General features: G+C 33.3%; 3 protein-coding genes across 4 annotated transcripts; 1 reads left to right on the top strand and 2 right to left on the bottom strand.

The window, feature by feature from the left end:
- Positions 1 to 964: 964 nt before the first annotated feature.
- LOC102627592 (probable complex I intermediate-associated protein 30) lies at positions 965 to 4,068 on the bottom strand. The gene is made up of 8 exons (XM_006465768.3): positions 3,902 to 4,068; positions 3,514 to 3,590; positions 3,003 to 3,116; positions 2,755 to 2,805; positions 2,322 to 2,413; positions 2,055 to 2,135; positions 1,802 to 1,900; positions 965 to 1,366 (listed from the first exon to the last, which is right to left on the bottom strand). Exons 2-8 carry the CDS (start codon positions 3,563 to 3,565, stop codon positions 1,166 to 1,168), a joined length of 690 nt encoding a protein of 229 aa, XP_006465831.2. The 5' UTR covers positions 3,566 to 3,590; positions 3,902 to 4,068; the 3' UTR covers positions 965 to 1,165.
- Positions 4,069 to 8,480: 4,412 nt separating this feature from the next.
- On the bottom strand, positions 8,481 to 9,285 carry LOC102627303 (hypothetical protein). The gene has a single exon (XM_006465767.4). It carries the CDS (start codon positions 9,159 to 9,161, stop codon positions 8,751 to 8,753), a length of 411 nt encoding a protein of 136 aa, XP_006465830.1. The 5' UTR covers positions 9,162 to 9,285; the 3' UTR covers positions 8,481 to 8,750.
- Positions 9,286 to 12,721: 3,436 nt separating this feature from the next.
- On the top strand, positions 12,722 to 14,599 carry LOC102627015 (17.4 kDa class III heat shock protein). 2 transcript variants are annotated; one of them, XM_052444422.1, is made up of 3 exons: positions 12,722 to 12,967; positions 13,778 to 14,018; positions 14,150 to 14,599. In XM_052444422.1, exons 2-3 carry the CDS (start codon positions 13,806 to 13,808, stop codon positions 14,405 to 14,407), a joined length of 471 nt encoding a protein of 156 aa, XP_052300382.1. In that variant the 5' UTR covers positions 12,722 to 12,967; positions 13,778 to 13,805; the 3' UTR covers positions 14,408 to 14,599. The 2 variants fall into 2 exon arrangements, with proteins under 2 accessions (XP_052300382.1, XP_024952656.2); XM_025096888.2 differs by having other exon boundaries at positions 12,724 to 12,967; positions 13,790 to 14,018.
- The last annotated feature ends 64 nt before the right edge of the window (positions 14,600 to 14,663 follow it).

The following is a 14,663-nucleotide window of genomic DNA, read 5'->3' on the forward strand; positions in this document are numbered from 1 at the left end:
CTTAAATGAGAGGTAAAATTAGAATTAAAATGACGAGTCCTCTCCGAAATAGAAAATGATTAGGAGAATTCTCATTTATACGAGGGACGGTGAGAATGGAAACCCCATTTCTTAGACAAACCATATTATCCTCACTCAATTTTTAAAATTCTCATTTTATCCCTCTTTATGAATTTGAAAAATAAAAAATTCTCATTTTGCTACCGTTGCTGCTTGCTACTTCGTTGTCACTGCTGCTTGCAGTCATTGCTAGTTTGCTACTGCCAATTGCCGTTTGTTGCTTGTTCTCCAGCTGCAGTCGCCAAACGCCTGCGGAGATGATGATTATTATTATTAATATTATTAATGACATTGTTACTATTATTTTTACTATTGTTACCAATAAATTTTTTTAATAATAAACATTTAATTAATAACACTCACAATTTTTATAATCGATGGTGGTGATGATAATAATAATTATTATCAAGGACATTTTAATAACTTATAATAATTCATTCATAAAATAAACACATTAATGGTAATATAACTTATTCAGATTTCAATTTCTAGAGTTTAAGTAAATATTTTATTTTGATTCTCATTTACTATTCCAATTCCAACTCATTTCCAGTATAATTTATTCTCATTTCAGCATATTCTGATTATTGATCAATAAATATAGAATAATCAATAAATATACTACTAGATCTTCGCAGAGCAATCAAGACTGCACTGAAAGCCACAGCCCATAAGCCTCTCCCAGTCACCAAACATGTCAAGTTGGGGTGGCAATGTAATTAGCATGTAACTAAAGAGATTTTTTTTGGGAGCCTCTAAGTTACAATAATTGTACCATACATCTCTCATGTGAACCACATAAAATTATAAGACCCACAATTTGTGTGGTTCACATGAGAGATGTATGTTACAATTATTGTATCTTAGCATTTGCCTTTTTTGAATAATGCTTAAAAGATTTAAGTCAAGTCAAATCAGACATCACTGTGATTTCATGCGCACAAAAAAGCTGCAATAAGACATCGGAAAATTGCCCTGGCAAGTTGTACTCATATGACATATTTGTATAGACATTCTTAACAAACACATCAGCATAACAGAACTAACGTTATTACGGTAACGGTTAATCAAGGCTTTGATACAACCAACTTCTACTTTCTGGTGATTACTGTACAGGTAACTCTGATCTCAAGGCTTTGATCCAATCAACCTCGACTCTAAAATCTCCAGGTCCAGATTTAGCACCAGGGACACCACCTTCTGCATTAACCGATAGAGACATGCCGACAACACGAGAAGGGTTCATCTCCATCTCTGCATCTATAACATTTCCTCTCCATGTTGGTAAATATCGCGCAAGAGGAATCTGGGAGGCCAATGACATTTTTTGGCACAAGGCCAAGCAATTTGCAAATATAACAGGAAAAGAGGAAAAATAATGAGTAAAGGAACTTAATAAATTAAGCCCTTTTCGAGCTAGTGTTGTGAACCCATTCCTATATAGAAGTTTCAATGTGATAGAGAGACAATTCAAACACACTGTAATGACTCATTTACTAAGTGGACTCTATAATATGTCGTTTAACATTCCAAGTGGATGTTGAAGAATAAAACATTTATTGATAAATAATCATTTTCTTGATATGCTATAATCAATGCATTAACACAACAATGAAATCAATCTTCATGCTTCTTGCATTGTTTCTTGAAATAGTTACTGCACTTAGGATACATAGTTCTGAGAGCCAAATTGATGATATCAAGTCTCTGAGAATATCAGATTGAGGAGAAAGGAACTTACCTTTGCAATATACCAGTTATCTTTGGGTACAAAAACGAAAGATTGCCATGAATTATCTTCTTGTTGCCCAGGTGAATTCACCCAGTTTTCTGTATAAATCTGCATGTGAGATCAATAAAATCTTCAGCTTGAAAGCTGAAACTTACACGTCAACAAGAAAAAAATCTAAAAATTGGAAAAGAGCCACAAGAAGAGAAAATCAAACCCTAGTCTCTTCCATCTCATTTTCCGTAAAAGGAGAAAGAAAACTCACAGTTGATATGTAGCATCTCCCATCTCCTTTCAGCTTCATTGCTATTGTATCATATGAATCTAAATCAATGAAACCATCAAACTGCAGAAGACACAAATGACACAGAAAATGTCAGTATATAGATACTAGTCTCTTGGGTTAAATCTAGAGAAATTAGGTACTGCTAACAATAAGTATCAGTAATTCCAAGTTTTATTAAGAGAAGCCTCTACAGTCATCTCTAAACAAGAGCTATAGATCCCAAAAGATGTTGGAAATGCTGCTCACCTTCTTGGACCGCATCCCACAGAATCCACTCCGACTGATGTTCCATTTTGAACCCTCACTTAGGTCCAGGGAAAGGTTCCCAGAGAAAATCCCTAGCAATCAACGTGATCATTTTGAGAATTACAACTCTAAAGTGAACAAGCATATAACGCAGAAATCTAAAAGTTGTCAAAAACAAGATTTATGTGGGTCCCTGACTTTCACATGTAGCTGGTTCAAAGCAACGTGCATTGTTCTTAAGGATAAAAATGAAGGGACAATAAATTCTTTCAAAAGTCAGATAATTCCAATAAAAAAGCCATCCCAATGCAAGTTTGTTATGGTTGTTTCTGTAATACAGAAGTTTGTAAAGAGGTTTAACTGATATTCACAAACTATAATAACAATCTAAATATGTTGCAATGCAATATATGTATTGACAATTGACTGGTACCATTCATTCCGTTTCCAGAATCTGTAATCTCCAAAGATGCCGAGGACAACCCTGAAAGATAATTAAAAAAGAGAAATTACATTTGCTTCATTGCGATGCAATACTTCACCATTTCCAATATATCAATCACCACCATCCAAAATACAGTTTGGGACTATCATAAATCCCAAACTGAGAAGTCTTCAACAGAGAGTAAACCTTTTACACAGGAATACAATAACAGACAATTAAATAGAAAGCATTCATACCTCCATATTCAGAATCTGAATATAGATGCCACTTCTTTAACTCTTCCTTTGAATTGAAGTTGAATATATATCTCTCACTAGGGGGCATCAACTCTTCGAGATTCCATGTAAGAGCTACAAATTGAGATTGCCAAATAAGTAACTTGAAACAATAATTAACAATCATAACTATAAACCATGTGTTACACTAAAGAAGTGAAAGAGACCCCACTTGGTCACAATCATCTCCTTAAACAATGCAAAACTATGTATTTTAAGCTATAATTACAAACTAAAAATAATATACCTGCACTGATAGAAACAAACCGGCATTCTAATCTAACACATGGCCGAATAATGCTTCAACAGAAAGAGAACCCGAATCCCTTCCAAACTTATTCAACACACACAAGAACAGTAATCTTTCTCTAACAAAAAGATTTCCACTAACTCGAATCTCAAAAATTAATCTTGAAACACTCATATAATGCAAAAAATAAACAAATAAATAAATGGTAACAATCTTTAATACCTCTCTTCGTAGCATTCAAAGAAGCTTGCCACAATCCACGAAATCTTGACATATCTCTTAAGCAATTCACAAAGCTCCTACACAATAAGAAAATAGTAATAGAAGTAGTAGTAATAATAACAATAATAAAGAGAAATTAAGACCTGTTTAGCTCATAGAATATTTGATTAGTTAATGGAATCATTTTTCCAAAAATAAAAATTACCCACTTGGTTTTTGTGAATACCCATTATAAGAATTTGTCCAAAATCTTCACCAGAAGTAATGAAAGCACTGAGAAGTTAATATTTTAAATCGAAATCTTTAACTACAAACAGATTCAGCAACTGTTGAAAGTTGAGATTTTTAGGTGATTTGAAGATGATAACAGCTGCAAAGAGAGACTCACCAGTGTTTTGAAGCCGTCACTGCCGATGGGAAGTCAGTAGGCAGTAGCGCGGTCAGTCACCGATTCACCGCCACGGTGGGCCTTCGACACAACATACAAGGTTCAAAGACGAGTGTGATTTGTTTTTGGTTGCTTAACCTCATAAACGACGTCGTTTCGTTTTCATTTATCCATCTTCCGTGAATTTTGTTATTTTTTTTTCATTGGTCAAAATATCCTCCGACCATCAAGTGTTTCGCATATCAAAAACACATTAATTTTTTTTTTTCTTTTATACCATTTTACCTAAAGTTTATAAAGCCTATTATTTTTTCACTTTTCTATTAACATCATTAGAGAATTTAATAAAATATTAACGAAATCACTATTTTACTCCTAAATATAAAAAGATTATTTATTAATTGTTATTTTAGATAATTTTAGAATATGTTGATATTTTGGATTAATAACTCTAAGTTTTTCATAATGCATTTTATGGTTATTTTAAATGTGTTTTGGATTATTATAGCTATTTCTATTAGTGATTTATTGTTGTTGAAAATTTATTATAATTGTCGAAAATATGTAATTCCGAATGGATTGTATGAGTGGAGATTTTTTATTTATATTTCAATTGAGCTACAAATTAACTAAGATATTTATTTTGATTATTGTATATTTTTAAATTTACGGGTTTGATGAGTTTATATAACTAATTTATAGTCAGTAATGTCCCCGACAACTACAAAACAAAATTTATTTTTATGCAATTTAACTATAATTAAATAATCTTTTTATGTTTAGCCATAAAATGGAGTCATAACTTAACTAGCCGTGAATACGTTTACCATGTGCAATCACTCGAATTTAAATAATTAATAAGAAAAAAAGGGTGGATGAAGAAGCTTCTCGTCGCGTCTAAAACTTTTATAAGAAAATACTTTCCAGTTCATCTCTCACTGAAAAATTTATATTTCTATAATTCTTTCCTATATCATGCTATTTAAATAAGTTTGAGAATTTTTTTTATATTAAAAATCTACATCTAATAATAAGAAGAAAGATTGACCCGATACCTATTAACTTATAAATACTACAAAGGAGGAACAAATTATCATGGGCTCTCTTGCCCGGGGAATGGTCCAAGCTCAGATAATGCACAAAATATGGAGTTCTGTCAACCATTTATTAATGTTTTTCCTTTTTTTTTTTTTTTTTTATAGAAACCATGTAATACTGCCGTTTACACTATACTGATAGAGATCGGAAATATAATAACTATATTCCAATAATTGCATTGCATCAGAGGCTAAATTTCCATACTCAGTACAAAAAAGGCATCATCACAGTACAAAATATGTACACTTTGGTCAATCATACCGTTATAAAAAATATCGAGAGTGTGAACAAATGAAACAACCATGTAGATCCTTCACCTAATGGTTAATATATAGAAAGTTTGTCATTTTGTAATATAGATTAATGGAAGATGATTAACATAATCCGACTGCATTAATCAACTTAGCGGTCAAGGCATCCTACCCTGAAGAATTTTATATATGAACACATCACTATCTTGAACCTTGGCAAAAAAAAAAAAAAACCCTTAATCAAACTCTAATTGGAGAATTACGCGTCCGTATACTATCAATTAACTCCCTTAAATTGAGATTAGATGCTGCTTAGAGAGGCCAATAATGGGGGTAAGTTCAAGCAAATTAAGCTGGTTGATTGGAGGTGGAAGAGCTTATTATAAGAGACTCAGAGGGACTAGTAGTTGCAGTACTGCTCAATTGATGACTACTCCCAAAGGTTATGTGCCAATTTGTGTTGGTTTGGGCAATGATACAAAGCTTTTTATTGTTCACACAACAGCACTCGGCGATGCTGATTTCTTGCAGTTTCTCTGTAAATCTGCCGAGGAATATGGCTTCTGTAATGAAGGAATTTTGAGGATCCCATGTGAAGCTGAAGCGTTCGAAGATTGGGTGATTAGAAGAGCCAATCACAAGTTTGAAGTTAAAACAGTTTAGCCATTTTATTGTATTGTGTACATAAAATATTCTCAGTAAATTAATATAGAAGTAGTGCTTTAGTTTGTAACCATCTTCATTAGCGCAATGTAAAAATATGCAGGTGCATGCTTTGTGCTTTGAGATTCTTTCTTGTTTTGGATTTGATTAATTAGCTGTCATAACTTATCTCAAAATCCTGATTTGAGAGGAAGATAAAGTCATTTTAATTTGTGCTTGACAGCCTTGATTGCACTTGCATGCAAGGAAATGGACGTGAAACCAAGATACTTAAAAGATATGAGCAACGGATACTGAATTGGGGATATGCATGATTCACCGAAACCTGCAGCTGGCAAGCTCTCGGTTGTCATGTCAGGTTAAAGAATGGCAAAAAAATTCTGTTGAAAGATATAAAGAACAATCAATATTCACCATTTATGTTATAAATTTCTGGTTATTGTTGCCAATTTGGAGGCATCAAGATGGCAACAAGGCAGGCGAAGCTAAAATGTTGCCAAAGAAGCATTTTGTTCATCAAATGAAAAGAATGAATGGATTGAAAAATCCTGTGGTCTGGCCCATGGTTACAGCCTTACAGCACACTGATTCTAGCCGAAGTGGTGCAAAGAACCCCACCTGTTTTGGCTCCTGCTTGGTTCTTCGAGCCTTATCTTCCTCTTGCCAATTCACCCGTCCCTTCATTAATGAAACAGGGCCCAGGAGCCTCGGCTTGTTCCCTTAACCAGAAGACAAAATAGCAGCGTAGTCCAATATTTACAACTGTGTCACACTTCAGTTTTTAGTAATGATAAATATACACTTCAGTATTATGTCATACATTGTTTCTGAACAAAAAGTATCATATAATACATTTACAAAATTACATGTTTTCATTATGTTATTATTTTATTTTATTTTTTCGTTTTCAAGTGCTATCTTAATTTACATGAACAAGGGCAGGTTGGCACTTGACAGACAGCTGATGACATAGTAATAATTAATGTCAACTGGTTTTGAAAATTTTAGGAAACTCAGGAAGCAAGAAGCTTTGATTATGCTGGTTTCAGTGCCAATCATTGGGTAGCTTTATTTTTGAGTTAATTACTAATTGGGGGATGGCGAATTTTATAATTTAAGGTTGGTTCCAGTTCTAGTGGCTTATTTTCTTAGTGATTATACTCAAATGGGCATAATTTTGATATCAATTTACATTCTCAAGAAGTCATTTTCATACCAAAGTGGGCAAGAAGATTTGACGAGTAAGCCATTCACAAAAATTCGAAGAATATTTAATTTAGTATAATTACTATAAAGGTCAAAATCCTCTTCTAAAGTTTGGTGCCTTGATATGAAATGGAAGAGAGTAATTGAGCTGAAGAAAAGCTAATTAACAAGACATAAAATTGTCAATTATAATATTTATTTGTTTGTTAAAGATAACAATAAACATATCAATTTTTTTTTGTTATAAAATAGGGTTAACAGACAGATACTGCAAAAGTAGAGCATTCCTAACTACCCCAATCATTCGGTTATTAAACTACGCATAACCTTGACTTTTATGCTAAAATCAAACTTTGATGTACAGCTTCCTCTCTCTATATATATATATATATTTGAAAAATAACATGACCCCACATTTTTCTATTATGTCCCCACCTTGCCACTTTAATTTAATCATTCCCAGCACAGCATATTACACTTTCAAAGTCCAATAAAAATATAACTATTTGCCTTTCTTTTGAGTGTTGTCTGGTGATGAACCTAACATTAATTATAAGAAACCCTAATTCAATTAGCTTCACCAGTGACCGAACTAACCCCCCCCCCTTTTTTTTTTGTTTGTTGGGGGGGGGGGGGGGGGTGGTGGTGACTAGCCTAAGCAAAAGCAATTCTCATAATATAACTTCTAAACATGTACACACATGATTAATATTGCTTGATTGATGAAGACTCTAGCTAGCTGTAGAGGTGATTTTAACCAAGTGCATTCAGTTTTTTCACCAAGTGTTCAAGGCTCTATTTGATATTGTGTTGTCCCTTGATCATGATCACGATCGTGAAATAAAAACTGCACCTAACAATGTCAATTTTAACCACTCAACTGCTAAAAAGCTTTAAAAAATTGGGAACGTGACTGTACTGCTAGCCAAGTTTTCATCAGTTCTATTCTAGGAGTTGGACCATATACAAAGGGAGGGACCGATTTATTGCCTTGAGATATGGACAAGATTTTCAATTAAAATCTTATATAATCAAAATTGAACACGACAACCTTGTCAAAAACATGTGTTTTGATTTTATTGCAAAATCCTTTTTTTATGGGTCAGTAATAATCATAACTTTTGAGGTGATGAAAGAGACTGTGGAGAGTGAAAAGTGCTTATGAATTGCCACAAAATGAAAACTTAAAAAAAAAAAAAAATCCGAAAGGAGATTTCATTTGATTTCCTTGTGATTACGGCCACATGCATCGTTCAAAGTTGGCACTAGCTAATTAGTTAGTGAAGGGATTAGGTGGGAAAGAGCAAACATGAGTAAAACAGAAGCAATAGAGTTGGCAAATAGAAATTGGAATCACAGCATAAGCCAAATAGTTAATATTGTTGAACAAATTTCCAAAAACATACAAGATAATCAATTAATGACAGTTCCTAATCAAATTTCTTCCTGAAACGACCTTGATTCCCCTTTCAACGAATGGGTTAATTTCTCTCCATCCAAAGTTGATAGGTTACAAGCACTAGCTAACACATCATCGTTATTTTTCTTTGCGTTAACAATAATAATAATAATAAGAAGCCCTAATACTAACCATTCTCTTTAATTACAACTTGACTTATTATTACTCAAAATCAACAAGTGTAGAAATCAACAAGCTCCTGCATGGATCCGAGCTGAGTCCCAGTGCTGCTCTCGAGCATCCACAACAAGTGCTCAAACAACACAACTTCACAAGCAACCACAACTTCACCTTCATCATCAAACCCACCTGATCTTTCAATCAGCTCTTGAAAGAGAGGGTGGCAAATGACATCAGAAGTCAGGTAGTATTGTCGCCGCGACTTCCCTACGTAGACTGCATGAAGCTCCTTTGCGTTAACATTATTATCACCATTGACGATCTTGCGATGATGATCAGAATCTGCGGCCGCAGATGTGAACATCAAAGAGCAGTTTATGCTTGTGCTGCGTGAGAGCCGAGGGAACGATGGCAGTTTCTTCATGGCTGACTTGAGCTTTGTGAGCTTACCAACTTTGGCCATTGCCTAATAATTATTGGCGAACGAAGTGATTTAAGAGAAACAAAGAGATTGAAAATTATTGAGAGGATTTTGATTTTTGTGAACTGATGAGGAGGATACAAGGAAGGTTCATACATAATATATATATATATATATATACATACATATATATATATAGAGAGAGAGAGAGAGACATATGAAGACGCATATATTACGTTCATTGCCCACGGTTTGATATAAACCAGCTAAGAATATGATTTTTCAAGTCGCAAAACTAGTTGCTATTGAGTTTGGCTTTTGCTGGTGGGCCGTCTTTTGGTTTTTTTCGAAATGAAAACGATACTCTCGGTTGTAAATTTACATAATTAGCCTAGCCCCTTTTCTTTTCTTTTTTCTTTTTTTTTTCAATTTAATTGTTTATTGAGTTGATCATTTAAGAGTAACCCACATGATAAAGATTTGGCAGGTGACGCCCGCGTGAATAAATCGGACCAAAATCATACGAGGGAGATGTGTGTATGTATAAGATATAAATTAATAGTTAATTAATTGAGAGAATGTTCATGTTAATTTTTGCAGAGATGGTAAATTCTAATCAAATACTAGTATTAAAAAAAATAAAATAAAAGAAAATTAAAAACTCTCCTAACTTAGGAGAAGATTCTCTAAGAGAGTCCTAATCGTATGTTATGTACACATATATAACTGATTTATTGAAATTTTTTATTTTACGAAACACATATAATAAAAAGTAAATAAATAGCAGACAAATGTTATAAACTAAGTCGTATTTAAATGTTCTGAAATTTGATTAATTACTATACGTGAAATAGTTTTAATCGAAATCGGGATTTAAAAAAAAAAGGACAATTCACACCCGAAAATTTCAATAATAATTTTGGCGAAAAGAATCAAAATGAAGGAGGGTATTGGGTTCGGTTCTTGTTTGATCTTGTTCGTGCACGAACATGGGCAACAAACATAACAAGAGCTGTTTGTTGGTAAGCAATCACTAGTTCCCATGAAGGGAATCCCAATCCCCCAACTGGTTCTTTGGTTCAAATTAAAAAAAAAAAAGAAGAAGAAGTTACCATACCATACAAAACAAAATGCTTCAAGCTGGTGCCAAGCAAGTATCGAGCATCTTCTTATGCGTTACTATTTTTGGGTACTCGATTAATTTTGTCCCTACATAGTGTGTCGTTTTCGGCTTTTTATGTTACCAACAAGCGTCCTTTTATTGTCGTTTCATGCATGCAGCCCCCGGCAGCCAACAACAATGATAACAGAAGAACATGCGCAGACAAATTATCTTTTGCTGTAAAGTCAGCCGTTTCTTAATTTCTTGCTCTAATTTGACATGACTTTTAATGCTTCATTGTTATGTTTACAAATATTATATTCACTTTGAAGTTATGATCTAATCATGAGCTGCTAACGATAATCTCATTAATTAACTATTTAAGCAATATATTAATGAGTAGAGACTTCGGAAATTCAAGTAAATTAAAGATTTTTATGTGGTCCAACTAATCATCATGGTAACAAATTAAGGACGACCAGCTGTTGGGGTACCTAGATAGCTAGCTAGCTAGCTAGCTTGCTAGGTACATCTATTACGAGTGGTCCACTGGTATCTTTTGATTTACAAGCTAACCGGTAAAAATTATTTTACCCCCTATATTTTGAGGTAGTACTATTCAATTCATATATTTTTAAAATACCTCAATATATTTTGTCGTTAAATTTATGATGCCCCTGTTGTTACTTTATATTTATTTTATCTTATTTTTACAATATTATTCTTTTATAATAATATTTTTCTTTTTCTTAGGACATTAATAAAAAGAAAGAAAAAATAAATTATCAATTTAATCCCAAAAATAAAAAGAATATATATTAATTTTTATGGAACACTCTACTAAATAGTTAATATATTAATTTTTTATTAATATCTAAAAAATTGTAATTTAATTTTTTTGCACATATATGAGCTTCCACAAAAATTAATATATATATTTTATTTTTAGGGTTAAATTAGTAATTGAATCTTTTTCTTTTTATTAATGTCTTAAAAAGAAATATTATTGTAAGAGAGTAATATTGTAAAAGCAAACCAAAAAGAACATAAAATAACGACACCAGTGTCAAAAATTTAACGACAGAGATATTTAGAAGTATTTTTAAAAATACAGAAACTAAACATGTACTGACATCAAAATATAGAAATTAAATAAAATTTTATCTCGTTTTTCTCATAATATTTTACAGCTTTTACGAATGACCCTAATAATTTTCATTATCTACTATCACGCCCTATCAATATTACCACTTAATATCAAAAGTTCAACTAAAAAAAAAAAAAAACCTCATCCCAACTATGAATAGATTAACCACTTTTTAGTTTTTTTTTTTTTTTTTAAGTTTTGATTTAAAAAGGACAACAGGGTATTATAAAAATTATAAGAAATGAGCCGTCAAAACTATTAATTAGGAAGAAAAGTTATAGTCTCTTCTAAGAAATAGATTATTTAAGTTCATTTTTCTCAACCCAGTGATACAATGAGAAGCATTCTTGATTATTTTGAAATTTATCTAGAATGCGGTAACAGATGAACATAAATTATTGTAATTAGTGGGAAATATAATTATTAGGGTACTTTATAATGCATTGCCTGCCTGCAAGGATTTGCTGTGCTCGTGGGCCTGCAGGTGGTGGGAAACCCAATTGAGAAAGAAGATCATGTGCTTAGAAGAAACACCTGCTGCAAGCATTGTGGATTTTCAAGATTCGTATCATATGCCACGATAGACATCACCATCTTATAATCATTATCACTAATTATTCTTCTCTCCTAATTAATCAACTTAGCATATTAGACATGCATAGGAATTAATAAAATAAAAGCTAAGAGAATATATAACTTTTGAGAATTTCAAAAGCAGACACAAATCAAACACAACATCAACAATTTTGATCTTTGTTGGGGGGTAGTGATTAAGTCAAATACAGTTAAATACTAGCATCCACATGTGATGTTCTGATAAAAGGAATCATGACTCCATAGTTAATGAGTTAAATGAAAATAATTAACAAATGATTGTTCCCCGTAATGAATAATTGAAGTTCAAATATTTTAGGCAACTTATATATTGCCTAGTTTGAGTAAGGAAAATTGCTATGAATCCATCTGTGATCAAAAGAATTGCATTTAATTAACCGTCGAGGTTAGGATGCATTTTTACTTTCGAGAAAGTATAATAATAATAATAATAATAATAATAATAAAATAATTATTTAAATTCGGCCAATTGAATAGAGTGAATTTCAAATTTCTTTTATCATCTTCAAAAAATCAATTAATTATCACATGTGCGTTCATCTCTTTCTATTTACGATGAGTTGATATTCCAAAGTGATACTTTTCGTGATTCATGAAGCTAATTTTTATTTTTTTTATTTTATCATATTCATGCTTCTCAAGAAGCTTGAATTTGATCAAGGGAAAGGCATTGTAATGAAGCCACGTAGACATAAAAGACAACGAAAAGTACACGTGTAATCGTAGGACTCCTCCACAAGGGACTAGGGAGTGGTTTTTTCCAGATTGTTCGAGCTCCGTTGTGCACTGAATCTTTCCCGAACTTTCTCTTCTTCGCTTTTAAATATCCACTCAACTTTTCTCTTGAACCAAGCAGGATTCGAAGCCCAAGCTGGTAGCCGTATATACACAAATCCCGTTAAAATTACGAATTTTTCTCGCGCTGTGCCGCGTCTTCTCGCAGGAGTTCCTTTCCCGCGCAAATTCATAACGCTGCGAACAAGGGTAAGTAATTGCCTGTTGTTGTGCACTCCTTTTCTCTTCTTTTTCAACCAAAAATTGCTTTTCAACTTACTCAAGAACTTAACATCTCTAGACATTTAGATGTTTGATGATTCAATCTTCCAAATGAAGATGAGGAAATAACATTTGGGTCCCTAATTTTTGTTTTGTTATCTTCTGTTGGGAAAAATGGATTTAGTTTTTTTTTTTTTTTTGCAAACAGGTCCTTCATGTATATTAAAATGACTGAAGGACACTTTAGTGCTAAATTGATGCGAGGGTAATTTGGTTATTTAAATAGCAGTTATTGGTTATTGGTTAAGGACTGATTAGATATAAATGAAACAAATTCTCTTTATCGGAATAATTTTTAAAATCAGGGATCTGGGTGTTATTCCTCAAAAGAAACAGAACATTTCTTGCGGTTTTTTTTTTTTTTAAGTCTGATATACAGAGATATTACTGACATTACATCAGACATTACAATTAATATTTACAATCATACTATATAACTGGGACCACTATCATACATTGACACACTGAAGTATATGTCCAGATATTTTAAACCCTCTCTAATATTCGAGGGGTGCCTGCTCCACTCACATTTCGTAAGGGAGAGACTGTCTCCACTCAATTAATTGATAATTGAAGAAGAACTGAAACTAACCTCCATAATGCTCTTATGGAAGCTCGAACCCTTGCACTCAACATTGTAAGTGCAAGGCTTCTCCCATTGGACCAAAGGTCCATTGGTAACATTTCTTGCGGTTGAAGTGGAAGTATCTAACAATTTTAATTCACTGGCATTTGCAGAGAGAGAGAGAGAGAGAGAGAGTTGAAAATGAGTCGAGTAATTGATGATGTGGCAGCAGCAGTGAACCATTTGTTTGATATACCAGAGACAATGGAGAAGTTCACAACGCCTTCAAGGTCTCCTCATCAAGAGACAAATAAAAGCAAGGGAGTGAGTAGCATTCCCGTTGATATTTTGGATTCCCCCAAGGAGTACATTTTCTTCATGGATGTTCCTGGTCGCACTAAATCTGATATCCAGGTAATTTTTGCAATGACAAATTTATATTTTCATCGTATGTTATCGTGAATTTGCAATTTCCTCAACAGTCTGCTATGTTTGTGAATGCCATCTGCTTTTACTTTTTATTCACTGATGATTGGATTCTGTAGGTCACGGTTGAAGATGAGAAAACCTTGGTAATTCGGAGCAATGGGAAAAGAAAACGTGAAGATGGCGAAGAGGAAGGATGCAAGTACATCAGGCTTGAGAGGAGGGTACCCCATAAGCTGCTGAGGAAGTTCAAGTTGCCGGAAGATGCCAATGTGTCGGCCATCTCGGCCAAATGTGAAAATGGGGTTTTGACAATTGTTGTTGAGAAGCTACCTCCCCCAGCAAAGCCCAAGACTGTGGAAGTCGCCATTTTTTGAAGTAGATATTGGAAAGTTGGAAACTGGCAGGGATGTACAAATCCACGTGTTGCCGATGGGTTTCTGATTCTGTGTCTCCTTTTTTGTATCAATAGATTTTGGTATTAGTAGGATTCCCGTCTAAAGTGGGATTGTTCCACGAAATAATGTAGCGTGTGCTTGTAGTAATGAAAGATTGTGTTCTAAATTGAAGCTCTCTCTTTGTTTTCACTATACAGAACAATGGAAGAAATGAGCAGACCGTGTATGGAGGCCT

This window comes from Citrus sinensis, chromosome 7 (genome assembly GCF_022201045.2).
Source record: "Citrus sinensis cultivar Valencia sweet orange chromosome 7, DVS_A1.0, whole genome shotgun sequence".
Classification (NCBI taxonomy): domain Eukaryota; kingdom Viridiplantae; phylum Streptophyta; class Magnoliopsida; order Sapindales; family Rutaceae; genus Citrus; species Citrus sinensis.